At 46.3% G+C, this 25,708-nt stretch overlaps 1 protein-coding gene across 1 annotated transcript; it reads left to right on the top strand.

The window, feature by feature from the left end:
- The first annotated feature begins 648 nt into the window (after positions 1 to 648).
- E2F6 (E2F transcription factor 6) lies at positions 649 to 22,341 on the top strand. The gene is made up of 7 exons (XM_045447705.1): positions 649 to 1,043; positions 9,305 to 9,359; positions 13,385 to 13,601; positions 15,319 to 15,474; positions 17,081 to 17,195; positions 20,114 to 20,261; positions 21,112 to 22,341. The coding sequence occupies exons 1-7, from the start codon at positions 936 to 938 to the stop codon at positions 21,159 to 21,161; spliced, it is 849 nt and encodes a 282-aa protein (XP_045303661.1). The 5' UTR covers positions 649 to 935; the 3' UTR covers positions 21,162 to 22,341.
- Positions 22,342 to 25,708: the final 3,367 nt, after the last annotated feature.

Here is a 25,708-nt window from a genome sequence, read left to right on the forward strand (position 1 = left end):
GAAGCCGGTATTCGAAAACACGTTTTCTGACTCCAGCTTTACACTTTAAATGTTTCAAATGTTCTGTTTATCTGGTTCCTCCATTGGAAGACGAGATTGAGTCTGTGCCAAACTCCGATGGATATCTCCTGTGCCCACCACGATGTCTGACACGACAGGTAATCATTTATTTATTCATCAGATGAAAGAAAGGAAACAATAAAAAAGAAAAGAAAGAAAGAGAGAGGAAAGAAAGAAAGAAAGAGAAAAAGAAAGAAAGAAAGAAAGAAAGAAAGAAAAGAAAGAAAGAAAGAAAGAAAGAAAGAAAGAAAGACGCTCGTAAGTAGACAATTGCACCACGGGTCTGGTTACCATTTACTAAGCATCAACACGGGGCAAGTGCCCGGGGTGTGCAGAGGAAACTCAAGATTAAATGAACATCCGTGCGCTCAGAAGTTTCAACAATATGTCCACAACTGCGTTTCCCCCGCCCCCAAACACACACACCCGCGGCCTCTCTTCTCTGGCCCCGTTCCCTTCTTCTGAGATTCCAGCTCCACCTCTTCCTCCCCCTTGCCATCCTCTCCGTGGATTTCGCGTCCGGGCTTTCCCGAGCTCCGGCCGCGGGAGAGGGTTAGGGCCTGGGAGCGCTCCGGCAGCGGCAGGCATGCGCACTGGGGGCGGCGCACTGCGCATGCGGGAAGATGGCGGGCCTGGAGTCCTGAGAACCGTGGGTCGCCCTGCTCTCCTCCGGCCTGCTCCGGAGCTCCCCAGGTCGTGGGGCAGTGGCGCGTTCGTTCGCGGGCCGGCCTAGGCAGCGGCGCCTCCGAGCAAGCTGCAGGCCCGGTTCGTGCTCGGCCTCCGGGAACCGGCGCGTTGGGGGCGGCGCCCGGCCGGAGCGGGAGAAGGCGGGAGAGCTCGCGGGGTGCGAGGCGAGGGGCGGCCGGCTGGGCAGCATGAGTCAGCAGCGGCCGGCGCGGAAACTGCCCAGCCTGCTGGTGGACCCGGCGGAGGAGACGGTGCGCCGCCGGTGCCGCGACCCCATCAACGTGGAGGGCCTGCTGGTAAGCCCCCGGGGGTGGCTCGTGCCCGGAGCGCCCGGGGCCCTGGCGCGGCGCGGGGTGGGGCGGGGGCGGGGGCGGGTCCCAGGCCCGGCCGCCTGCTCTCGTTTCGCGGGGAAGCCGGACCCACAGTCGTCTGGGTCGTGAGTTCCCTCTGGGCCGGGTTCCTGGCTGCTCGTCGGTCTCCCCGCCTCTCCCGCAGGCTGGTTGGTCATTCACGTGAACTCTCTCGCCTTCCCATTCAACACTTGCTCCCAAACGTGTTGTCAGTCTTACTGGCTGTTACCTCGGGGCTGCGCAGCGCTGTTGGAGAATATTGCCCAGCATCGCGTTGTAAAGCCCTGTTTTTCTACCAACACTGGATCCTTGCTATATTTCTGCAACGTATTTGGTTTTTTTTCTTCTTTCTCCTCTCCCATTCTCTTAACTGCGGCCATTTAAAACCTACGTTTCCCACCCCGCAGCTGCCCATTCAGCAAATTAAGGAAGCTTGTGCTCCCTCCCTGCATAAGGTTAATTTCCTCTATTCTTGCTCTAGACTACAAGCAGTGTATTATCCTTGGTTCTCAGAGGCGTTGATGAATTCATCATTTTCTGTTTCTCCCCGTGTTTTCAACTTCTCTGCTTGTTTCTTCCCGTAATGACTAAATGTTTGCTGAAGTTAATATTAAGCCCAATCCCCATGGTGACTCAGTCCTCAAAAATAGTTTGTGAGCATAGTCTCATTTAATTCTTCACAGCAGTCCCGAGACATTACTATTCTTGTTCTCCGTTTGTCAAAATAGACTTGGAGATGTTAAGTGACTTGCCAGTGATTAGATCGTGCCTGGGAAAGCCTGGGTTTAACCTCACAATGTCCGACCTGTGATGATGAATTCTTGACTACGTACTTAAACTGCATCCTAAATATTTCCCCATCTCAAAAGAGACTTCCTTTAATTCTAGTTGCCCTTTCACCTACTGTATCTTCCCTCCAAACTTTTCCAAAAAACTGTTTGGATTCCCTGTGTCCACTGCTGACTGTTATTACCACTGGGGAGGGGGTGCTCTGCCCTGAGCACAGCTCTAAGACTGTTTTAACCAAGGTTGCCAACAACCTTGTCAGTTCCAGCAGATGTCTGACTCCTTATCTCTGTAGTTTTGACACGACCGACTGATGTCTTGCTTTTGTTGCAAACTCGCTTTGAGTTGCTTCTTTGATGCAACCTGCTCGTGGTGCTCCAGATGTAGTCATCTGGTCTCTTCTGTGCTCCCCTGCAAACTCCTCTTCTTCTCCACGTTCCTTACATGCCCGTGTTATTTGGGGTTTTCTTCTACCCTCCCTACGCATTCTTCATGTGGGACGTCACTCGCCCCTCCTAGGATTTCTGGTCCATTCTTTATTGTTACCATCTCTATTGGTGGGTCTTCCCCTTTGAGAATTTGATACAAGCCCTGAACTCTCACCATCGAAAAACCACTTAATTTCGTATTTAATACCAGAAGATACACACGTCCCTTGAAGTCTTAGATATTCTTATCTACTTTGGTAGTTTTGATTGCCACATCATAATGACTCCCAAATCTATAAATTCAGCTCAGTTTTCCAACTGTCTACTCGACATTTCTACTTAGATTTCAAACTCCTATCCAGCGTTGAATTCACGATCATCTTGGCCTAAGCAGGCAACAACGTTGCTGTGTCTCATCTTCATAAATGGTACCACACCCACCATATTGTCCAAACTAGCATCTTAGTTAGGCATCATCCTTGCCTTTACCCTTTTCCAAACTGACCCCCTCTCCTCTCCCGATCTAATGAAACTAATCAGCACTAGTTGCACCTGTAGCCATCTATCTTTAAGGTTGTTGCAATGTTTTCCTGCTTCTGGTCTAGCCCCCCAGACTTTTCTATATGTTCTCCACATAGTAACCGTCTATAATGGTCTTTAAAGCATGTTTCTGATCATGTTGTTTGGCTTAATCAATCATGGTTCCCTAGTGCTCTCAGAATAGAGTAGAAACTTCTTAATATAATAAAGTTCCTGGTGTTATCTTCTTTGAACTGCTTGTAGTTACTAGATTTCCAAATTTCCGTATTCTTTTGGATTCCTACATGTACATACTCCCCCCTCCAAAACTTACTTTTTCTTGTTACCTGCCCTGGTTTTCAGGTCTAGATGTAGAGGTCCCTTGTCTGAAGCCTTTCCTGATGTCTCAAGACTAGGTTAGGCACTCCTTTTGTGCTCCTAAAGCACCCTGTGCCCACCCTGTCTTTGCAAAGTATGGCTCTTAGGTCCCTGAGTGCAGTGACTCTGTCCATTTCATACACAGCGGTGTGGTGCCTCTCACAAAAGGATTTGGTAAATAGTTCTTGGATGGATGAAGTAGATACTTAAATGTTTGAATGTGTGTTTATTTTTCTGATTGTACACTGGTGGTATAAACAACTACTTCATTGTTTTTTAACTGCCTAGTGACTGGAAGTATTTAACAAACTATATAGCTGTGCAAAAATTAGTTATTATGTATCTGAGTGATGTTCCCCAGGTAAATGGCTTGAAAACTGTCGGAATTTAGAGAAGGGAGAAGGTGTAGGGTTGGTTGGAGGTGGAACTTAGTCTGCACTTTGAAAAGTAAGGGAAAATCGAATGAGTGAGGTGAATGCAAACCCCTTGTTTAATGGTCGATTTCCCAAGAGCTCTTAAAGGAGTAGAGCTCCCCCAAATAGGCAGTCGGTACAAAGAGGCATCTGTATAGAGAAATTCTTAACCAATTTAGAGGCAATGCTTAAGATTTTAGTCCCTAAAATGACCTTTTCTCTTTTCTTTGTCCTTTGCGATCTCAAATTATAATTTCCTGCGTAGTCTTCAGATGTGGGACTTGAAGCACTGGTAAAACAGCCTCGGATGTTCTGGCTTGCCTGTCAGGAGCTCCCGGTTCCTAGAGAGCTGTGTGCACCCAGATCGGTCGCACTGATCTTTCAAGTTTGGCGGCCTCTGCCTTCTCCATTCGCTTCCCAGGCTGGGTATTCAGTCAACAAATGGGGCACAGAAACTGTGTGAGGATTGAAAGGGAAGGTTCTTGGGATGTGACTACCACTGAGCTGTCCCCAGTCATCCCTCAGGGAGATTACCCGAGAGTGAGCTCTCAGAGAGACTTCCTTAGAGGAATGGAGACGTGGTTCAGCCCACGGTGGGGCAGAACCGGAAGCCGTGGTCTGTGCTGCGGCCTGGGCAGCTTCGTCCCGCAGGGATGGGAGGACTGCCACCATAAAGACACTGGAAAGGTCCAGAGTAAGTGCCCTGCACAGGAACCACTTTGCAAAGGCTCCCGCTGGCCTAATCTGGGACACTCTGAGCCTTACAAGAACAGGTTTTCTGCTCACAGAATAAAAGAAGAATCCAGTTCCTGAAACCCAGCTCAGTCCTGCTTCTCCGGGTCTCCAGGCCAGGGAAACTAAAAAGACCGTCATCTGACCCTCCTCCCTCCACACCCAGCCCACACTGCTGGGACAGACCGGGTAGCTGCCGCAGACCTTCCCGTTCCCAGGGGAGGAGACGGGAATCACAGGGGAAGGTAACTGGTCCAGAGCAATTCTGAAAGTCAGCTTGGGAAACGTTAGAAATTCCTTGGTTAGGTCCCAGGGCCTGGGAGCAATTCTCTCTGCTCCCAGCTCGACTCTCTGGCTGTTGGTTCCACTGTGTGTGTCTTCCTTTCTTCCTCATGAAAGGAAATGCCTATTTGTAACAGAGTGACTTTTTCGGCCTGCTTCCTGGCAGTAGAATTTGGGGTGTTGAGTCTCCTCTTTTCGATTTAAACACCCTGTGTCCCTTTTAGTCCAAGCTGACGGTGTTTTCGCTGGTACGGTTCTCTCAGACACGGTGTGGACCTTTTGTGAATCCTGTTGTGGCTCACTCAGCGGAAACAAGTCCCACCTTTCTTCAGGATAAACCCTCCTCTAGCTCGGGCTCCTGCTCGAATGGCTGATGGACGGTGCCCCAGACCTTCCGAGAGGCCCCGGCTTCGATCTGGAGGATCTGTGGGGCTCATCCTTCATCTCCGTCAAGGCCTTTTATGTGACTGTGCAGTGCTGTGAGGCGCCCGCTTTGATCTACTGGGTGTCTTACCCCCAAGCTGTGCAGTCACACCCTCACCTTCTTCTTTGGATTATGCCTTTGATTTGGTCTTTCTCAGAAGTCATTTCTTACTCTGAGCTTCTGGAGAAGCTGAGAATTTTTAAAGGCTTTAAGTCCAGGCTCCTTTTCGTTTAACAGTCCTTTTCTCGATTTCTCGATTTCTCTCTCTCTCATTCTATGCGCTGCGGGGAGAGACAGGTGCCAGATTTGCCTACGTTGTAGGGAAATCTCAGATCACCCGCATCCGTTAGCACCTGCTTCCCTCGGAAGTGCGGTGGACGGTGGGCATCCCATCTTCGCGTAACAACCAAGGTCTCCCTTCCGGCGTCTGACAGCGCAGTCCTCGCCTCCTTTGGAACCTTCACCGCGGCGCCCAGGGTTCTGCCGACAGTTTCTTTCAAAACTGTTCAGTTTGAACAGACTTTGGTGACTGTACAGTGGCCGTGTAAGAGAATATCCTTGAGATACACATGGGTTGTCTAAGGGCCTGCACTTTGGTCCCAGTTGATTCAAGGAAAAAAGTCGTGTGTCCACAGAGGAAAAAGCGGTAAAGCAAATGCAGTAAAACGTGAACACCCGGGGGATTTGGATGAAGGGTATGTAGCAATTCTTCTGCATCTTTTACGAAGGCTGAGATTATTTCAACAGAAAAAGCAAACGGGTGTCCCTGAGAGGAGGAGCTTGGACAGCCCCCTGTTGAGAGGGGCTCAGTTGTTCCTGACCTTGAGGGGGAGCCCCCTCCACTCCAGCCCTGTTTCCGTTCCCGGGTCCACACTTGGATCCGCACAAGAGAGTAGAGCGTCGCCGGTCTCTGTCCGAGGCCGAGGCGCACTGCTCTGCAGCGAGGGACTCCAGTAACGTGGGGTCAAGTGCAGGGGTGGCATTTTGGTTCCTTTTTTTTTCTTTTTTTTTTTTTTTAAATAGCTCACTAACTTTTCTGTGAGGAAACGTTCGTGCTGATTTTAAAACCACTTCAAAAGGAGTCCTATCAAGTCCCTTCTACTCCCAGAAAAGCTCCTGGCCTTCTTACGGAAAACCGTTGACCAAAGTTGGAGTAGCTGCTGGGGTAGCCAGGTGATACATGTTGTATTAGGAAACAGCAAAGGGCACCCCAGCATGTCTCAGGGATCTGTATTAATGGGGTGCAGAAGAGCGCGTCTTCACCCTGTGTCCCCGTGTCTTACATACTCACCGTCTCCGGGCTCTGAGTTACTTACCAGTTGAAGTCCTCTGTGACGAGGTACCCTTTCAACTTCAGATGTTAGCAAATGTTTGCCAAGCGCTCAAATGTGCCAGGCACTGTTCCGCTTCAAAACGCAGAAGGGTAATAGTGTCTTAGGCTCGCCGAGGATTTCACAGTTTACGAGATTTCCTTTAATCTTCACAGCAGCTTGGAAAACGGACAATAAAATTCCATCAACACACTGCGTTTCAGATAAAGACTGGCATCTCTCAGTGTCTACGAAGTCATGTGACTGGTAGTCCTGAAGCCAGTCTTAAGCCAAGAACTATCTCGAATGTAAACGAGATGAATGTGTCATCACTGTGGACGCTTTGGAAATCTCCGAAATTGTACACCTGTAGGGTTTATACATCTAGGATGTCTGCCCCCAAGGGGCTGTGAGACTGTTGTGATTCCTCCAAGATAAAGAGATCGTGTTTTCATAGTCAAAAGGAAGAAACAATGGCTGCTGTTGGAGTCTGCTCTCCTGCAGACTCGGCGTAGACCAGGTGGTGCAGCTGCACGTGTGGTGAGGAAAGCTGTCCTTGCTTCTGCTGCTGTGCCCGATTGAGGCATTATCCCTGTGCCAGCCTGGGAACGGCAGCCGTCTCGATAAGAGGACGAGAGAGAAGGGAGCAGAAAAGAGGCCCTTCTGAAATATGTGGCAAGCAGATACCGAGAGAGCCAGTTAGGATGCCGTCAAGTACTCGTATGTAGGCCTTGGCCTTGCTACTCTAAATTAAGAACAGCAGTCTATTTGTAGCACGGCACCCACGAGCGCAGTGGCGTTAACCCTTTCTGTGTTTCCTGTGTACTCTCTTAGGAATATAGAAGAGTTCAGGGTATTTGTTTATATGTTGCAAAGCAATGTGATAAAGACGGGTTATTTGTCATTTAAGAATCTTGCTACGATAAACGCTGTCTCGTACACTTTTAGCAGAAGGGTTAAATGTAAAAATAGCAATGACTGTGGGTCACATTCATCTGTGTCCTTTAATAGGACTGCCCGTCAGCGTTTCAGCGGTGGGCACCGTGTTTGCAAATCACTGCTGTTGTTTAGCAGGGCTCGTCAGGCCCAGGCCCTCCCCCGAGACAGGCCTTCCCAACTCTGGTTTTGCACAGCCCAGCAGGTCTGCGTTTTCCCTTAAATCCTAACAGCTGAGTGCATCTTCTAGCAGAATTCTCTGTCGGTAGAGTTAGTCCATACGAGGTTCACTTGCTGGTAGATGCTATAATCTTGTCCTAAATGGCAGGGAGATCGTCGTGGCAAAGATTGGTCCTTAATGCTGAGGCAGACAAAGAGCTTCTAAGCCGTCCACCTTGCCTTTAGGCTTCCTCACCCCCCAGACTTTTTGCTGTGTTGCCACGTACTTCCATCCCTACACCGTGAGCTGGGGTATGTCACATTCTCATTCAGAAATCTGCCGGGCGTCCTCGCTGCCGTGACTCCTTAGCGCACACTCCTTAGCGTGACTTCCGTGTCTGTGTCGAGGGTGGTGCCTCATGCCCTTCCGACTTCCGTGTCAAGTCAGTCTTGCACCAGCCACACGGGTGGGTATGCAAAAGGTACCATGCGATTTGTATTTTCGTACTTTGGGTTCATTTCATTTCTTGCACTAGGAATCCTATCTTTTCCCTCCTTCGTGAAGCTCCCACAGGTTCAGGCAAAATCTGGCTTGTCCTTCAAGGCCCAGCTGGGGATCCCCTTCCTGGTGAATGCTTCTCTGATATCCCTCTCCGGGTGCATCCACAGTATTCCTGTTGCTTCTTCTCTTATCCCACTTTTGCTACAGCCAGTTTGGGGGCGAGTTTTTTCACTTGACAAGAGCCGAACCTGATCACGGCCTGTCTGGAGGCTCCTCTCGTCATTGTAGTTTGTTGTAAGCATGAGGCTAATACAGGTTTTTGTTTACATGGCTTTATCTAAATGTTTTATTTCTTTTTTGCAAAAACAGTTTCTAAGTGCGTGGCAAATGTTTTACTAGCAGTTTACGTAAACTTTCATAGCTTCTAAATACCTGATAAGATGGTAGTCATTGGTAGCAGAACTAGTACTCATTTCCTGGTTGTTTGAAGAATTTAAAAGAAGCGGTTTTTTTAATTAGTCTAACACCAAGGTTTCTAGTTATGTAGCATACGTTATTTTCCATTATTAGAAATGCTGCTGGGGGCGCCTGGGTGACTCACTTGGTTGAGCGTTCAACTCTTAATTTTGGCTCAGGTCATGATCCCAGGGCCATGGGATTGAGCCCCCAAGTCGGGCTCCAAGCTAGGCATGGAGCCTGCTTGGGATTCTGTCTCTCTCCCTCTCTCTCTGCCCCTCCCCTGCGTGCGTGCTCACTCTCTCTCAAAATAAATAAACTAAAAAAAAAAAAATAATTTTTAATTAAAGAAATAAATGCTGCTGTTTTTACATTAATTATAGTGGAAATGCATGGCCACCTGTGAAAGCTTGTGAGCAAATTTTTTAGAGCCACTTACACTTAGATAGCAAGGGGTGAGCATTTCCTGGTTTAGACCTATTCTGCACCTCTGCTGAGCTTTCCAGCATCAGAGACAGTGTCCTAATCATCTTCGTATTCCTTTTTATTCTCAGTATCTGATACAGATGATAGAGTAATGCCTATTCAGTAATAATTTCTCATTCACATTTCTCCTCCACCCGTTCTGTAACTACTTAACGTCCATACGTACCAAAGCCCGTGCAGCGTTAGAAACTTAACTCCATGAACCCTGCCAGTCATGAGTACAGTTAGGGTGGTGACAGCTTAGAAGAAAGAGTGCTTTTCTGGCATCCAAATTATCACCCCAGGGAGAATAAAAACCTCTATATTTTCCAGTAAATGCTGTTCATTTGCATTTTTTTCATTCGCATCATTGTTTTTAAATTACTAATTTACATTTCTGTGTTTTCCTTTTTCCAGCCATCAAAAATAAGGATTAACTTAGAAGATAATGTACAGTATGTGTCCATGAGAAGTAAGTTGATTCCTAAATAGGTTTTAGGTTTTGTAGTTTGAACTTCATATGGTTTAAATGATTTATTTTAAATGTACATAAGTTGATTCAAAACTGAAAATGTATTATTTGTACATTGATTTTCAGCAAACACTTGTGAGGTTGTGGGCTGAGTAGTGTAAACAAATGTCAGTTTATTCTTTGCTGCTTAGGGAAATGCATTTTAAAAATGGAATGGTCCGGGGTGCCTGGGTGGCTCAGTGGGTTGAGCGTCCAACTCTTGATTTCAGCTCAGGTCATGATCTCACAGTTCATAAGATCGAACCCAGCATCGGGCTCTGTGCTGACAGTGTGGATCCTGCTTGGGATTCTCTGTCTCCTGTCTCTCTCTCTGCCTCCCCTGCATACATATGCTCTGAATGAGTGAATGGTCTATGTTTAAGGGTGTTTTCTCGAAGTTCTGTGAGAGCGATTACTTGTTGCTGTCAGCAGAATTGAAGGCCATTGACCACAGTCAGGAGAGCCAGTCTTTTGCCCTCCAGATTCCTGGGACTCCCTTTGCTGTCTCCCACCTCTGCCACGGACCAGGGCGTGGAGTCAGTTAAAGGAGGCGAAGTGCCCATTGCTCTAGTTCCCTATCCTTCTGGAAATTATAACTGTAGAACGCCCCACCCCTGATTTTCTCTTAATTTTGGTCCTAACCGCGATGGATGGACAGTGCGTAGATCCCAGATAAATCTTAATATCAGCCCTAATTTGTCCTCGGCCCCTGCCACAATCTCACCTGTAGTTGGTCCGTTTTACCTGTGAAGCGTGTCCTCCGTCCAGCCCACAGCACCACCTCATGGTAACATCTAACACACGTCGAGCTTGTACGGTACGAGCTGTGTTAAGCTCTTTGCATGGATTATCACTACAACCCTTTAAAATGTAAGCGTGGATTGTTTTTCATTTTTTATAGTTGAGTAAACTGAGGCCCGGAGAGGTCAAGGGACTTGCTCGGTCGGGATTCAATTCCCCACCTCTCTGACTTCACCTCTAGTTGTAAGTATGGGGCTAGATCCCTGCTTCTAGTGTAGACTCTCCGTCTCTCCCTGCCTGATGTGGCGAGATAGCCTCCTGAGTAGGTTGTCTGCCCATAGGCTCTTCCACGCTGCTGCCGGTGTGATTTTCCTAACACAAAAATGGGATCGGGACCTCCCTCGACCCGGAATTCTTCCACGATGTTCTGTTACATACAGAGAAAACTCCGACTCCTCGTGTATTTCATTTTACTTATTTGTGTTAAATTTATAAGCCACCTCAGATCCTTAAGAGGAGCGAGGCCGTGGAGAGCGGCCAGGTGGAAAGACGGGGCCCTTGCACGTTGTCTCCTGCCCCACGGGTGGCCTGGGCCTCCAGCTGCCGCCCTCACCCATCGCTGAAGCTCTGCCTGTTGGGGGTTCCCTACATACACCTGTCCTCAGACACAGCTCTGTCTTTTGACGTGCTGTTTCCTCTGTCTCATTAAGCCCCTTGTCCTCTGTCAAGAGGGGAGACACCCTCCTCTTCACGTTCGTGTCCTCTGCCCACACACCCCCTTCGTGAGGACTTCCTTCCTTCCCGTGCCGGTTAGGTTTCGTCTCGTCTTCTCAGGCAGCTTGGACACCTCTCTTAGCACGGACCTCAGGGCGTTGTGATCGACTAGGGAACATCTTCACTTTGAAGACCTTTTTAAGTCATGTTTATGTTCTTTCAGCAACTATCATATTCTAGGTTTTCAGTTAACATCTGTTCTTTCTAAAGTAGCTAACATGGTGGCAGTGTTCTTATCCTGAGCTTGTAAGACCATGTTTTGTTAGTAATGAGGGTGATTAGATTTATGCTTTCTGAAGTTAGAATTTCTCGAGCGCCTGGGTGGCTCAGTTAGCCAAGCATCCGACTCTTGATCTGGGCTCAGGTCACGATCTCACAGTCGTGGGATCGAGCCCCGTGTTGGGCTTTGCACTGAGCACGGAGCCTCCTTGGGATTCTCTCTCTCCCTCTCTCCACCTCTCTCCACCTCTTCCCGCCTCTCCCCGACTCTCCCCAACTCATGCTTGTTTGCTGCCTCTCAGAACAAATAAATTAACATTAAAAAAAAACCCTAATAAAGTTAGAATTTCTCTTTTGTAGTCTTCAACGGGTTTTGGTAGAATTCTGACTTCTAATTTATTTTTTTTTTTTTTTAATTTTTTTTTTTCAACGTTTATTTATTTTTGGGACAGAGAGAGACAGAGCATGAACAGGGGAGGGGCAGAGAGAGAGGGAGACAGAATCGGAAACAGGCTCCAGGCTCTGAGCCATCAGCCCAGAGCCCGACGCGGGGCTCGAACTCACGGACTGCGAGATCGTGACCTGGCTGAAGTTGGACGCTTAACCGACTGCGCCACCCAGGCGCCCCCTGACTTCTAATTTAAATGAAATTTTCATTCCTCCCTAATCCCATTTAATCCGAAGTGTAGGAGTGGTCTCCACAGAGAAGACATGTGCATTATAAAATACATACTTGTGTTCTTGGAGTAACCACCAACAGCTTTTAAACTGAATGTGACATTGTAGAGATTTAGAACACGGGAATTTCCGATTGAAGATAGCGTGACTATTTCTTCTGAAGCGTACTGGTCATTGTAGGCTGTGAAAGTAGCAGAAAGGAGAGATCATATTCTCCACCCCAAAAGGGCAGCTCCGTGATTCCTGAAACTATTTACTCTGCACACCAAACTATTAAGAACTTGTTTTTTAGTATCAAATTAGGGAAAGATGAAAGGAACGTAATACTCAGTTCTGAGGCCCTCATCACTGTGTGAAATCGGTAGGCTAGCAGGTGTAACAGCACATGTTCACACGCCTTAAAGTACCCTTTTACCCATCAGTTCCAAACCGCAGAACTTACCGGAAGGAGACAAATATGCAGACAGAAATTTAGCTGCAGGGAGGTTTATCAAAGTATTGGGCCAAACAGCAAAGTTGGAGACAGTTGGAATTTCCAGTATCGGAGTAAGTGTAGCAAATACTCCATGAAGTGAACTATCACGCAGCCCTTCAGAATAACGTTGAAATACATTTGTTGACAAGTGACGATGTTCACGATGTTGAGTTAAAACAACATGCTAGAGGATAGTCTGTTCTTTTGTTTTTAAAAGTCACGTATACATATTGACAGTATGTCTGTGTGTGGAGGGGGCCGGGCATGTATGAAAAACCAGAATCACAGTAGGTGAGGGATGGAGGGAATTAAAGACATTTTCCCCCCTTTATTTGCTTATCTGTTAACATAAGCTAGTGAATATTTAAAAATGGAATAATAATCAGTTTGAAGACTTTTGCTTTTCCTCAAGGTATGTCTTAATTGTTCTAATGGAAGACCAGGTTGAGCTCTTACAGAAACTTCCATCAGGGTTACACTGTGACACGTACAGGAACATTTTAAGTATTAAAGAGAAAAAGCCAAGTCTCTGCCTTTGCTTCTATAAAGAACGTCTTGGGGCGCCTGGGTGGCTCAGTCGGTTAAGCATCCATCTCTTAATCTCGGCTCGGCTCATGATCTCACAGTTTGAGTTCGAGCCCCGTGTTGGGCTCTGCGCTCACAGTGCAGAGCCTGCTTGGGATTTTCTCTCTCTCTCTCCCCTCCGCCATACCGCTCCCCTGCTCGTGCCCTCTCTCTCTCTCAAAATAAACTGAAAAAAATTCTAATCCTGTTCCTGAGAGTGGTGTAGGTACAAATGCAAACTCTCCGCTTTATGTTTGAGAAGAGGCCGCAGACCCCTGCAGATTCCCGTGTCCAGAGGACCTGGCTCCATATTTCAGATACTCTGTTAAGTCTAAAGCCTTTGCTTACTTGGCATAGGCTGATGCATTTTGATTTGGTGTGAGAAATCTAGTTCATAAAAATCAGCTATGATGTGTTCAGTGTGTAGAATTTCGAAGGGTGTCTATGCTTACTGAGGAGATAAATTATTTTTTTTAATGAGCTGAGAAAGAAATGCTATAGAGAATTTTACAAATTTGTTTGTTTTGTTTCCCAGAAGCTCTAAAAGTGAAGAGACCTCGTTTTGATGTATCTCTGGTTTATTTAACTCGAAAATTTATGGATCTTGTCAGATCGGCTCCTGGGGGGATTCTCGACTTAAACAAGGTCGCCACGAAACTGGGGGTGCGGAAACGAAGAGTATATGACATCACCAATGTCTTAGATGGAATCGATCTGGTTGAAAAAAAGTCTAAGAACCATATTCGATGGATGTGAGTTGGTTTTGAACTTTTCATGCTTTTTTTTTTTTTCCTTCTCCTTAAGTGACAATACCCAGGTTTGAAACAAACTAGTATTTGTAGTGTTTTGACAGGACAAAACAAAGTAAGATATGGCTTCTTGCTAGAAAAAGATTCTATAAAAATTTTGTTCATTTGTTGTCGCACAAGGTACATAAGTATTTTTTTTCCTACTTAGGACTGAATAAAAGCCATAGATCTAGGATATCATTCTGGTGTTATGGAATAGTTAAATGGAATAATAATCGGTTTTAAGACTGACTTTTCAAGATCATAAGAAGACCTTAAACATCTGATTGTTTAGGAAATTTTTTTCCAATTGGTTATTGCCATCAGGAAGAAAGTCGCTAAGGTCGTCGTAAGACCATGTAATGTAATAAACGCTTAGAGGCTTCCTGCTCCAAGAGTTGTAATTCATTTGTTCTGGGGGAAGGTGGGAATCTCATCTTCCTTCTTAATTACCCCAGGTGGTTATGAGTCTGATAGACTATGGATCCACACTGTCCTGAATGTAAAAATAAAAATCAGTGGACCATGTCTAAAAGGCAATTGCTAAAGACTTTATTTTTGATGAGGAAGATCCCATGGAGAAAAAGCCTATGGCATAGATGTAGATACACACGTGGATGTGTGTGTGCATACATGCACAAGAAGAAAGCTGTTAATACACATGTGGATGTGTGTGTGCATGAGAAGAAGCTGTTAATGCTTCTGACAGGCAAAAATTTTGGAAGAGTAAGAAACAGTTCCAGCTTCGAAGTGCATGTAAATACATTTCATTTCAGGCAATGACAGATGTCCCAACAAAGATCATGAAATGGTTTTAAATAATGAACTTTGCTGATAGAGGAAAGGGGTTCATAAAGGAAGTTATTTTTTTCAGCAATACAGAAAAGCAGTTTGAATTCTAATCTGAACGTGTTTGCTAAATAACATTAATAACACCTTAGGGGTTAATATCAGATTGCATTCCGAATCGCTGATTGCAATCAGATTTGAAAAGTAGCAAGCAAAAGGTAAAGTAGTAACAGCCTTTTTCCTCATTATTTTTCATGAAGAAGAAAAACAATGAGTATCAGTTGCTCGGGTCAGATCATAACCACTGCGATAAGGTAGACAGTAATAACTAAAAAAAATACATCTTTTAAGAATAATGCATACAATCGTATATTCAGCTCAAACCAGATAGAAGATGCACATTAGGGAGAATCCTCAATTTTATCAGAGGAGCTGTCATTTTAGTCAGAACCCCTTGTTTGTCATCAGGGGACCAAAAGATTACAACTTCTCAAAAGTCCTGCTGTCAGTGCTAGAGCTGGGACCTAACCTGGGTCTCGTTGACTCTTGGGCGGTGCTCGGTGTGCTTCGTCCGCTTTGCCCACCACTCAGTCTCCGTAAAGTTCTGACGGTCCCTTGGGTCTCCTCAGATCCCTGTGTAAGAGACTAGAACGGGGACAGAAAGCAGTGTAGCTCTACGAAGAATAATGGTTGTCTGGAATACAGGGAGGTCAGGAGTGAAGTGAAGTACCTAGTTTTGTCTGTCGCTTTGGGAAATGCCTGATGTCAACATCGGGAGAAGTTCCAATAACCTAACTTGTGTCTTCATCTCCTGGAGGTGACTCACAGGGAGTTTTTTGTTTGTTTTTGTCTTGTCATTACTATTATTTTTTTAAATACCTTTCTCTTAAAGAGGGTCTGACCTTAGCAATTTTGGGGCGGTGCCTCAACAGAAGAAGCTGCAGGAGGAGCTTTCTGACTTATCAGCAATGGAAGATGCTTTGGACGAGCTGATTAAGGACTGTGCCCAGCAGTTGTTCGAGTTAACAGATGACAAAGAAAACGAAAGATATCCTTTAACTCTGTCCTTTAAAAAAAAAAAAAAAAATTCCCCTTCCAAGGCAGAGGTTACTTTAAATAGTAGGGTCAGCCTGGGAATTTAATTCATATACTCAGGGTACAAAATTAGACCTTTAGAAATTTTGAAGTAACCAAAGAGTTAGGAATATAGCCTCAAACATACACAGATAATTGCCTTTTCCTCTTTCGTGTGGCATTTGTTCAGGTCAAATGCTACATTGAGACCGTGTACCAAGGTTCATGTTGCATATCAAATTAAAGTAGTGACACATCCTTGCTTCGTTTTTTAGTCAGAATGCTGTAAAGATAGCAAACTATCTTTTGTGAAATTGGCTTTTGTGAAATTCAGGTTTTCCCTAATTTGTTAACTGAGGTTTCTTTTTCTTTTTTTTAATTAATATGTATTCATTTTTGAGAGACAGAGCGCAAGTGGGACAGAGAGAGAGCGAGACACAGAATCCAAAAGAGGCTCCAGGCTCTGAGCTGTCAGCACAGAGCCCGACGTGGGGCTCTCCCGAACTGTGAGATCGTGACCTGAGCCGAAGTCGGACGAGTTCTGTCTGACTGAGCCATCCAGGCACCCCACTGAGGTTTATTTCTGAAACGATGACATTGCCATTGAAATGGCAGTGGATGAAATGGCAGCTGCCATTCTGGTCCACAGAGCCCGGTGTAGCTACATGGGACCAGCGGGGCAGACTTGTCTTTGGTGGCGATCTTCTCCTGGGTCTCCTGGGTCTCTTCTCCTGGGCCCACCTACTGCTCTGTTTTCACTGCACCTTTGTGAGGCTCCACTGGTTCCCAGCTGCTTCATGCTTTGAGTTTACTCACACTCTGCATCAGTTAAAACCTATTTTCACGGTACAATTATCACAAGGGAAATAAATGCTGTTCCTCTACCTAATCAGAAAGTCTGTGAAGTAAGCAAAAAAAAAAAAAAAAAAAGAAAGAAAGAAAATGTTGGGGAAATGCAGTAAGTCACTTAATTGGTAACATTTCAGCAACGCAGTAAAACAAGAAGAAAAAAATTCACGTAGTGAGATGGAAAATAATCTGGGATGTGGGAAATCCCATGAGTACACGGTAGTCCTGGAACACATATTCTCCAGATTGATGCCACTTTTTTTTTTTTTTTTTTCTTTTTTACAGATTTTTTCCACCTTGCATTTTTGGAGAGTCTCATCAAAATTGAGTATTTTTTCCCCAAACGTTCTCATAGTTAGATCTAGCATCGAATAGGGAATTGGGGGCAGGGAGCAGTTAAATACCTTCACCTGAGGTTTTTGTGTGCATGTGTTACGTGTATGTGGACAGTTTGTCTGGAAGTTGTCACCATAGTCACGACGGTAGGCTTTAAAGGAATTCTTTGAGCTATACATATTGTAAAACATTTTGTAAAGTCTAAGGAATTGTTTATGAAGTAGTAAGAGTTATATATGAAATGATTTTCTACTAATTGCTTTCCTTAATTGTGAGTTTGTATCCCATAAAAACTACAGAGATTCTAACATGACACTTATATTCGTGTATTATCAGAGATCAGTTATCTCCTCCGTAAGTAGCATTCTGCTTAGAGACCCTTGACTGACGTTTACACTAGCGTACGTGACGTATCAAGATATTCACAGCATCCAAGCCTTCCACGAACAGATTGTTATCGCAGTGAAAGCTCCGGCAGAAACGAGACTGGATGTCCCCGCTCCCAGAGAAGTAGGTATCCCTGCATGTTTAAGAAGACCTTGTAAAGAATGGGGGCAGGTCAACTGTTCAGGCTGCTGTGTTGCAGTCGTAATATCTTCACAAGCATCATGTGCGTGGTAGTTGCACATCTGACGTCGCTTGAGGCACTTTGCACGTTTTAGCTTGTTTTGCATAACGCAACAAAGGAAGCGGTCATGATCACGATCCTCTGACAGGGGAGGAATCTGAAGCACACAGATTAACTTTCTCATGGTCACACAGTAAGCGACAGGCCAGAATTCAAACCCAGATGGTTTGTCTCCAGAGTGTGTTCTTGACCATTGTTCTGTCCGTGAACTCTTCCTATACTATAACGTGCTGCAGTGCCTCCACTGTGCCACAGTATGCTATAACCTATTGTGATGCCTGCTAGAGGAATCTCCAAGAATTGGCCCCGTTGCTGAAGTGCCAGATTGAGTGTCGGTCAAGGCTCTAGAAGTTCACTCTAACCAAGCTCATGAAAGACTAAAGAAAGAATAAACAGGAACGCTAAGTGGTACATTTAATTTTTTTAAAATTGTTTTTCACTGTTTATTTTTAAGAGAAAAAGACGGAGCATGAGCAGGGGAGGGGCAGAGAGAGAGGGAGACACGGAATCCGAAGCAGGCTCCAGGCTCCGAGCTGTCAGCACAGAGCCCGACATGGGGCTCAAACTCAGGAACCGTTGAGATCATGACCTGAGCCGAAGTCAGACATTTGACTGAGCCCCCCAGGCGCCCCCTAAGTGGTACATTTAATATGAAATGTAATACTGCTGTATAAATGAAAAGATGTTTATCAGCTGCCAGCTGCTTAGCACACTCTTTCCCTTGCAGGAAAGTTTATATTGAAAGATAATTGGTCATCAGAAGGTTGCTTGGTAAGGATGGAATCAGGACCAAGGAATGTGGCCATTCTGGGGACAGATCATCAAGTTCTGACAGCCTGTAGACCCATCGGTGCTCATAGTGACCGCTCTGCGTTGCTATAGGGGCCTCCCTCCCTCACAGTGAAGAATGTTCTTACCACTCGTCTGTCCTTTCATCCCCACCAGACCACTGTCCAAGTGAGCGCCATGTTGTTACTTGACAGTGTATTATAAGTCAGGGGACAGCCTTTAATCTAGTCACACTCAAATTGTGACTTCTTGGTGACGCCTCCTCATTATTTTATTTAGATCTGGATATAATCCAAGTCTCCTAAGCAACATTTGTGTTTAATAGGAGTCGTTTGAGAGATGTTCAAACTTTTTTTTAAATAACCACTAATCTTTCAACACATCCTTACCCGGGGACATGATAGTCCATTCGGCAGTGACTGACAGGGTTTTGGTTTTTTCCCCCTGCACTACGAGCTGCCTCAGGCCGTAATTGCCAGATTTTGCTGGGTTTTTTGATCCCGCCCGAGACTGAGAGTCCAGTTTGAAGGCTGAGGAACGTGGGCCCTCTGGGCAGCCCTGCTCCGCGGTCAGGCAAGAGCGGGAGCAGTAGACAGGAGCACACTGCGTGCAGGGGAGCCCGCCGCCCGCAGAGATCCAGGGCGAGATCTGGGGAGCTGGTGCCAGGGTGGTTGGGCTTCAGATCAGATCTGGCTCACTGGCTTTGAGGCGTAGTCTTGTTGGGACACAGCCACCTGCCCGTTTGTTTAGATATATTGTCTCTGGCCGCTTTCAGTCTGTGATGGCAGAGTTGTGTAGTTGTGACACGGGGATCGTATGGCCCACGAGCGCCTTCATGGAAAACGTTTGTCAGCTCTGATTTGGTGGAGTAGGAAGTCCTCGGCTGGCTGCCAGTTCCGAGCAACGTCAGTGTCTTTTGTTTAGAGATATTTTTTGAGTTGCGTAAGATAATACCATGCAAACCAGACCTGGCCTGGTGATCTAGAGCCTGAGCATACGTGTACTTTCTCTGGCCTACACGTCTGGTACCAAGAAGCCCCTCTGAGAGACCGCATCTCACCGAGCCCTTTTAGGAGATGACAGTGAGGTTTGTGGGGCAGGAGGGGGCCCCGGTGTCTGTGCCAAGCCCGGGCCTCCCCGTGTGAAAGGGGAAGAGAACAGACTCTGTCACAGTTGAACCCTCTTCCAGTCAAAACAGCAAAGGAATCATGTATAACTGGAACCATTCCTTCAGATTTTGGCGTAAATTGGTTCGTTTCGGGGTCCTGGCACACACACAAAGATGATGATTTAGCATAACTGTCAGTAGAAGCCCCTATTTCCTGATACCTTACAGAAAAAATAACTAATCCCGAGTAAATTGAAAAATCCAAAGCCAAAAGATGTGAATAATCATAATCAATAGTCCTTTATACGCAGTACTTTTTAAATCTTTTTTAAGTCACTAAGGTACGTTTTGTCAGGATCTCATCTTTTTCACGTGGACGAAAGAGTGGCTCTTTCAGTTAACTCAGCACCTCTCGGGTCAAAAACTCTGAACACACCCTTCTTATTTGAGACTACAGGGTATTTTAGATTTCCCTGTTACCCAGACACTGATCGTGGACCCTCAGGGACCGACTCCTAGAAGGGGTCAACTCCTTGAGTAGAGAAAAATGGGCTCTTGAGTGCTGAAGTAGTCACATCATGACTCCCATCGAGTCGTTTCAGCCCCGTGAGCTGGCCGGTGGCTTATTGGCCAACACTGAAGTGGCTAAAGCCACGTACGTGGTTTTCTCATACATACGATAGGAAGGAAACCACCCGCGTTTAAATTTTCAGCAATATCCCTTGACTTGGCCACGTCCGTGGTTTTTTCAAATATACGATAGAAAGAAAACCACCCGCATTTAAATTTTCAGCAATATCCCTTGAATGGAAACTTCTGCAGTTCTAGTGAGTGAAAAAATATAATCAGTGAACAGACATCCTGACATGTCTTCTTTATGGCGTTTTATTTATATTTTACCAGGACTCTATCACAGTACACATAAGAAGCACCAAAGGACCCATCGATGTTTATTTATGTGAGGTGGAACACGATCATTCGGGTAATAAAGTGTCTGAAGGAGCGGGCACCTCTTCATCTAAAAACAAACATCCAGAACACCCCGATAAAGGTAAGTATACCAAGTGTGTGATGAGGAAAATTGAAGATCCTGATGGCTTTTTATAAAACCATACAAAACAAATTTGTATATTTGTATATACAAATATATATATATATGTATGTAAAAAATCATTAGAATCTTAAATTCATGTATATACATATGATTTTTGTATATTGTTATAAATGCATCTTATGGCCTTACGGATATTTTTACTCTTTCTAGCCACGAAAACACGAGTTAAAGAATTACAAGGTAATTTAGACTATTAGACGACAAGGTAGTTTAGCCTGTTTCTAACAAAAACAGAGTTAGATGCTGTGCAGTTTTTTTTTTTTTTTTTTTAATTTTTTTTTTTCAACGTTTATTTATTTTTGGGACAGAGAGAGACAGAGCATGAACGGGGGAGGGGCAGAGAGAGAGGGAGACACAGAATCGGAAGCAGGCTCCAGGCTCTGAGCCATCAGCCCAGAGCCCGACGCGGGGCTCGAACTCACGGACCGCGAGATCGTGACCTGGCTGAAGTCGGACGCTTAACCGACTGCGCCACCCAGGCGCCCCAGATGCTGTGCAGTTTTGATCTCGAAAACTTAGAATCTAGTCGGTGCCGTGGTGGTGCCTCCCAGCGCGGCCTCTGGGTAGAGAAGCCGCCTCCGTTCTGACAGGTGCTGGCGGGTGCACGTGCGACGTCGCTTGACTCTGGGGAGACTTACAACAGGAGCCTCTGCCATTGACAGAACGGTGTGGCTGTTGGCCAGGGCTCTTCGGAGTTCTTTTAAGCACTTGAAGTGCATGTTCGCTTACCTGTCCGCCTTTCAAACCCTCACTCAGGAGAATTTCTTCCGTGTTTGTTACTTTTCAGAAGAAAAGCCTCCACAACAAAGTGAAGAATTACTTGAAGTGAGCAACTGACAGCATTTGCAGATGCGTGTGTGGAGTTTTGGGGAGCATCCCGTGTGGGTGAATCGTGCGTCAGATTTGATTCTCAGAGCAATAAATCATCCACGAAGTTCTCTGCTTCTCCGAGACAGCATCAAGGCCAGTGGTGGCTTTGAGGGGTTCACTACTTAGGTCTACTGGTAATTACGGTTTCTGCATTTGAAAACAACTCTTTTTATAATTATTCACTGCTTTTTGTCAGTGAAATAGACACCCTGCCTACTGAAATAATACTCTTCCGTCACGGAGAGTATCCCTGAGAAAGGCGGTCGGGCCTGAAGCAGACCGTGCTTTGTGGACTCTGCCCTTCCCTTCAAGGATCATGTGTCATTATCACGCAGGAAATTGCCTTACGCGGGTTCATGTCTGCAATTAGCTCTTGGATGAGTATACACAGGCGTCTAACCGTGATGTCTCTGTATATATCTGTATAATGTTTAGATGACTTATGTAATATGTCTAAGTAAAACTTTCCACCCTTGTACAGCCAAAATAATGTATATATGGAAAGTAACAGACAAATTCTCTAATATCTGTGGTATCGATAACTTATTAGAATCCTCAGAATGGGGGTTAGAGGAAAGTTTTTTCCAAACTTCTACATGTAGAAGTATCATAAATATGCTAGACATTTGAACATCGTGGATTTAATTAAAGTGTTTCCATATGGTTCCCAGTGCTGAAATTGAAATCTGATACTTCTTGATTTCAAGCTTCCTCCAGGGTTAGTGTGTGTGAGCCGGTTAATGTGGGCCCTGAGGCTTTAGGGGCAAGTATAGAAATGCTATCAGGTAATGGCTTAATTCTTTGCAAGACATGAATTTAATCATGATGAAAATTGGAAACTATTTTAACCTTTTTGCAAGCAGATTTTGTAACGTTTCTGTATGCAGCCTCGCTTTTCAATCAAAGGGGTTTACTTTTGATGAGTTGGTTGTACCCTGCCCTCTCTCCAGCTCTAGTCCCACATTTCTAAGAACCTAGCTATTTCTACCTCATTGGGTAAATCATTTACCACTCTGTGCCTCAGTTTACTCAGTAGTTTACCATTAGACTGTGAGCTCCTTGAGGGACTTTGTCTTAATCATTGTTATACCCAGCGCCTTGCACCATGCCTGGCACATAAAAAGTGCTCAATAAATGTTTGAACAAATCACCGAGTGAGTGAGTGAGTGAGTTGTAAAATTCGTCTGAAAACACTCGTCTGTCGTACAGGATTCTTGTCGGCGTCATGCAGAGTCCTGTTTTAAACTTCTCTCGCTTTCAGAGAGAGATTTGAAGCAAGTTGAAATTAAAACCGTGTAAAAAAAAAAATAATAATTCAAGAGGAGTCACAAATCAAAATACTGAAAAATAATGCCGAGGGCTGGGATCGAGTTACCTCCGAGCTCTGCGGTGCGATTCGGGAGACGTCAGGTCGTGTGCGAAGACGGATGCAGTGCGACTGGACGAGCCCACCTAACGAGGGGGTGAGCCGGAGCAGAGGAGCGACCCGCGGACGCCTCTTCTTAAGAGGAGATGCAGAATAAAAAGCCTCTCCTGAGCAGGAACGATGGGCCGGGGAGAAGGTGGTGGCCCGGGAAGCCTTGCCGAAAGTCCGCCGTTCGTAACCAGTGGTTTGTTCCTTAAGTGTGAAATGTGACAACGCTTGTGATTTACAAACTGCTCTGAGGTCACGTAAGCAAAAGTCCTTTGTCCGCCGGAGGCGTGTTCTAGAAACGAATCTCTCTTCGTCACTTTGTCTTCGGGTGTTTGGTCCCTAATCTTTACAACCGCCAAAGCGGGCATCCTCAGGACTGGTCCCACGGCCCTGCCACCCGCTCCCGGGCTCAGCGTCGCCGCCCGCCTGCCTGTGAGGACACCGCCACTTACTTTCGTGTCGCTCCCCCAGCTCAGGGCTAAAGAACCCCTGAGTGTTCCCCTACTTCCTTCGGGCTGAAATCCACACTCGTGATGTAGAAGGCCTCCCAGCCGGCCCCAGCCTACTGTCCAAAGCTTGTTACTTGTTGGACAAGCCCCCAGCCCGGACCAAATCGATCTGGTTGCTGTGCCTTTGCTCTTACCCTTTCGCCTGGGATTGTCCTCTTATCTTTCCAGAATTAGGTCTTCATTCTGGACCTGGCTTAAACCCCTCCTTCCGCTTTCCTGCCCTTGCGCCTCCAGTTACTACAGAGCATTTGGTAGCCACCCTCTTCGGTGGCTGTTAGGTTTTCCCAGCGCGTGTTATGTGCTTTCAGAGTGGAGGGCCCACACCTGACGTGTTCGTAGTTCTCGTATTTAGGTACGTTTCCATATGTTTTGGCTGGTTGGTAAGAAAAGTGACCTGATTTCGTTCAACCTGACTCCCAGGAATTTAAAAACAAACTCTGATTTTGCAAAAACACTAACCAACAAACTGAATTTTTGCTGGAAGAAAAAAAATTACCACTCTGTACTAATTTTGCATTTGCGTTTTGTGAACTCCCGGCACATCTGCCTGATTGTCCCTCATCTTGGCAGAGGAAGACCTTTGTGGTATGAGCATGCCCTTTTCAAGAGGGAGGCTATAAACTTGAGTCAGTAAGGACCCCTTTTGTCCCTCCCTTTGGACCGGGGTTTGGCACCAGGGACGCATGTCACAGGTGGTGTCGAGTTGGACGCTGTAGGTCACACGAGTGAATGGTCACGCCTCTAGAGGCTTGAGGGCCTTAAGACAAAAACAGCATTTCTCTTGGGAATGTGAGAAGTCATGGCTCAAAATCTAAGAAATCTGGAGCGCCTGGGTGGCTCAGTCGGTTAAGCATCTGACTTTGGCTCAGGGCATGATCTCATGGCTGTGAGCTCGGGCCCCGTGTCAGGCGAGCACGAGAGCCCCGCTTCAGGTGAACCCTGCTTCTCTCTCCCTCTCTTTCTCTCTCTCTCTCTCTCTCTCTCTCTCTCCCCCCCCCCCCCTCTGCCCCACGCTCACTCCCTCTCTTTCTCAAAAAAAAAAAAAAAAAAATCTCAGGAACCTGCTCCTTGATTATCTACCAAAATTAAAACCCGAAATCAGAATAAAGTCACATAAGTCTCTAAAAGCAAGTTGCTGGGGCGCCAGGATGGCTCAATCGGTTGAGCGTCTGACTTCGGCTCAGGTCATGATCTCGAGTCCGTGAGTTCGAGCCCCACTTCAGGCCCTGTGCTGACAGCTCAAGCCTGGAGCCTGCTTCGGATTCTGTGTCTCCCTCTCTCTCTGCCCCTCCCCACTCATGCTCTGTCTCTCTCTCAAAAATGAATAAATGTTTAAAAAAAAAATTTTTTTTAAAGCAAGTTGCCCTATTCCGGTGTTTCTGAGTTGGCTCATCCCGCTCTTGTGGGCCACGCAGCCACGAGGCCTCAGTGCTGAGGATTAAGCCGTGGCTTCTGTCCTTTGCTCTGACAGCTTCCCTGACCACTGAGGACAGACCGGCAGCTTGTTCTTCTCAGGCCCCGTTGTCCTCATAGGTGGACGGGACTGTTTGGGTGGCCCTGCAGAGGACAGGAGGTGGGGCTCAGCAGAGGAAGAAAAGTCATGCTGAGAGAAGGTGGAGAAAGTGAACAATGAAAGGAAGCGGGAAAGAAGGAAGTCTTTTCCGGAGCGTTGCACCAGCCTCAGCATGGACTCTGATTGGAACCCACCACTCCTGGCCTCTGCTGCCCCCCTCAGTCTCCTCTTGAGAAGAAAAAGGAGGCTTTTCTGCCAGTGTGTCTGGAAAACGGAACTGGGCATGCAAGGCTCAGGCCCTCCTGGGTTTCCTCTTTTCCTGCCTGTGGAAGGGGCTTCTTGACTCGCCCGGATGGGGCCCTGCAGGTGTTCAGTGAGGCCGGGAACCCCCAGCGGGGGGAGATGTCATTCCCCGGGGGACACCGGGCGAAGTATGGGAACACCTTTTTTGGTCTCGATTCAAAGTTTATCTTTCTGAAAAGTTCCAAGACTAGTGTGCAGTGGAGAGGGACATTTCAGAAAGTAGATAAACGGCTGGTTTCTTGCCATTGTTTAACCTGGTGGTTGGTTCGTTACGTGCAAGTTGTATCTGGGTTTGAGAGGGATTGGTGGTGATAAAAGTTACCCCAAATAATGAGTCGTGACGTACTTGGGCTTTGAAAGGATGCCACAGTCCTGAAAATGCCAACTTCGCTCAAGTGCAAATACATGGTTTACATTATATGTCTCAGTCTATCCAGTTCATACCTTGCGGTAGGTTTTGAGAACTGTCCCCACGACAGGCTTCAGTTCACAGAGGGACTTGCATAGTGAACCATACCAGGCGTCAAGCGCCATAAACGTAAGACAGTCACCCGTGCTGTTCATGCACCTCCTCTCTGTCGCCCTGTCTGATGGCCACTCTCCACCCTCGAGGAAATTGTCATTTTCCTAACCAGTCCCCCAGACTCTGGGGCCCATCAAACTTGAGCACTCCTCCTGCTCAAGTCTGTCGCTCCCCCGACCACACACACACACACACACACACACACACACACACTTCATTATAAATTGGGACTTGCGTTAAGCCACGTTAAGG

The sequence above is a fragment of the Leopardus geoffroyi genome, chromosome A3 (assembly GCF_018350155.1).
Source record: "Leopardus geoffroyi isolate Oge1 chromosome A3, O.geoffroyi_Oge1_pat1.0, whole genome shotgun sequence".
NCBI lineage: Eukaryota > Metazoa > Chordata > Mammalia > Carnivora > Felidae > Leopardus > Leopardus geoffroyi.

What these genes read in the sequence shown, in the direction of transcription:
- E2F6 (XM_045447705.1), top strand. Translation starts at nt 936, where the DNA reads ATGAGTCAGCAGCGGCCGGCGCGGAAACTGCCCAGCCTGCTGGTGGAC. An exon ending in TCAACGTGGAGGGCCTGCTG is followed by an intron (nt 1,044 to 9,304) that starts GTAAGCCCCCGG and finishes TCCTTTTTCCAG; the next exon opens with CCATCAAAAATAAGGATTAA. An exon ending in AAGAACCATATTCGATGGAT is followed by an intron (nt 13,602 to 15,318) that starts GTGAGTTGGTTT and finishes TTTCTCTTAAAG; the next exon opens with AGGGTCTGACCTTAGCAATT.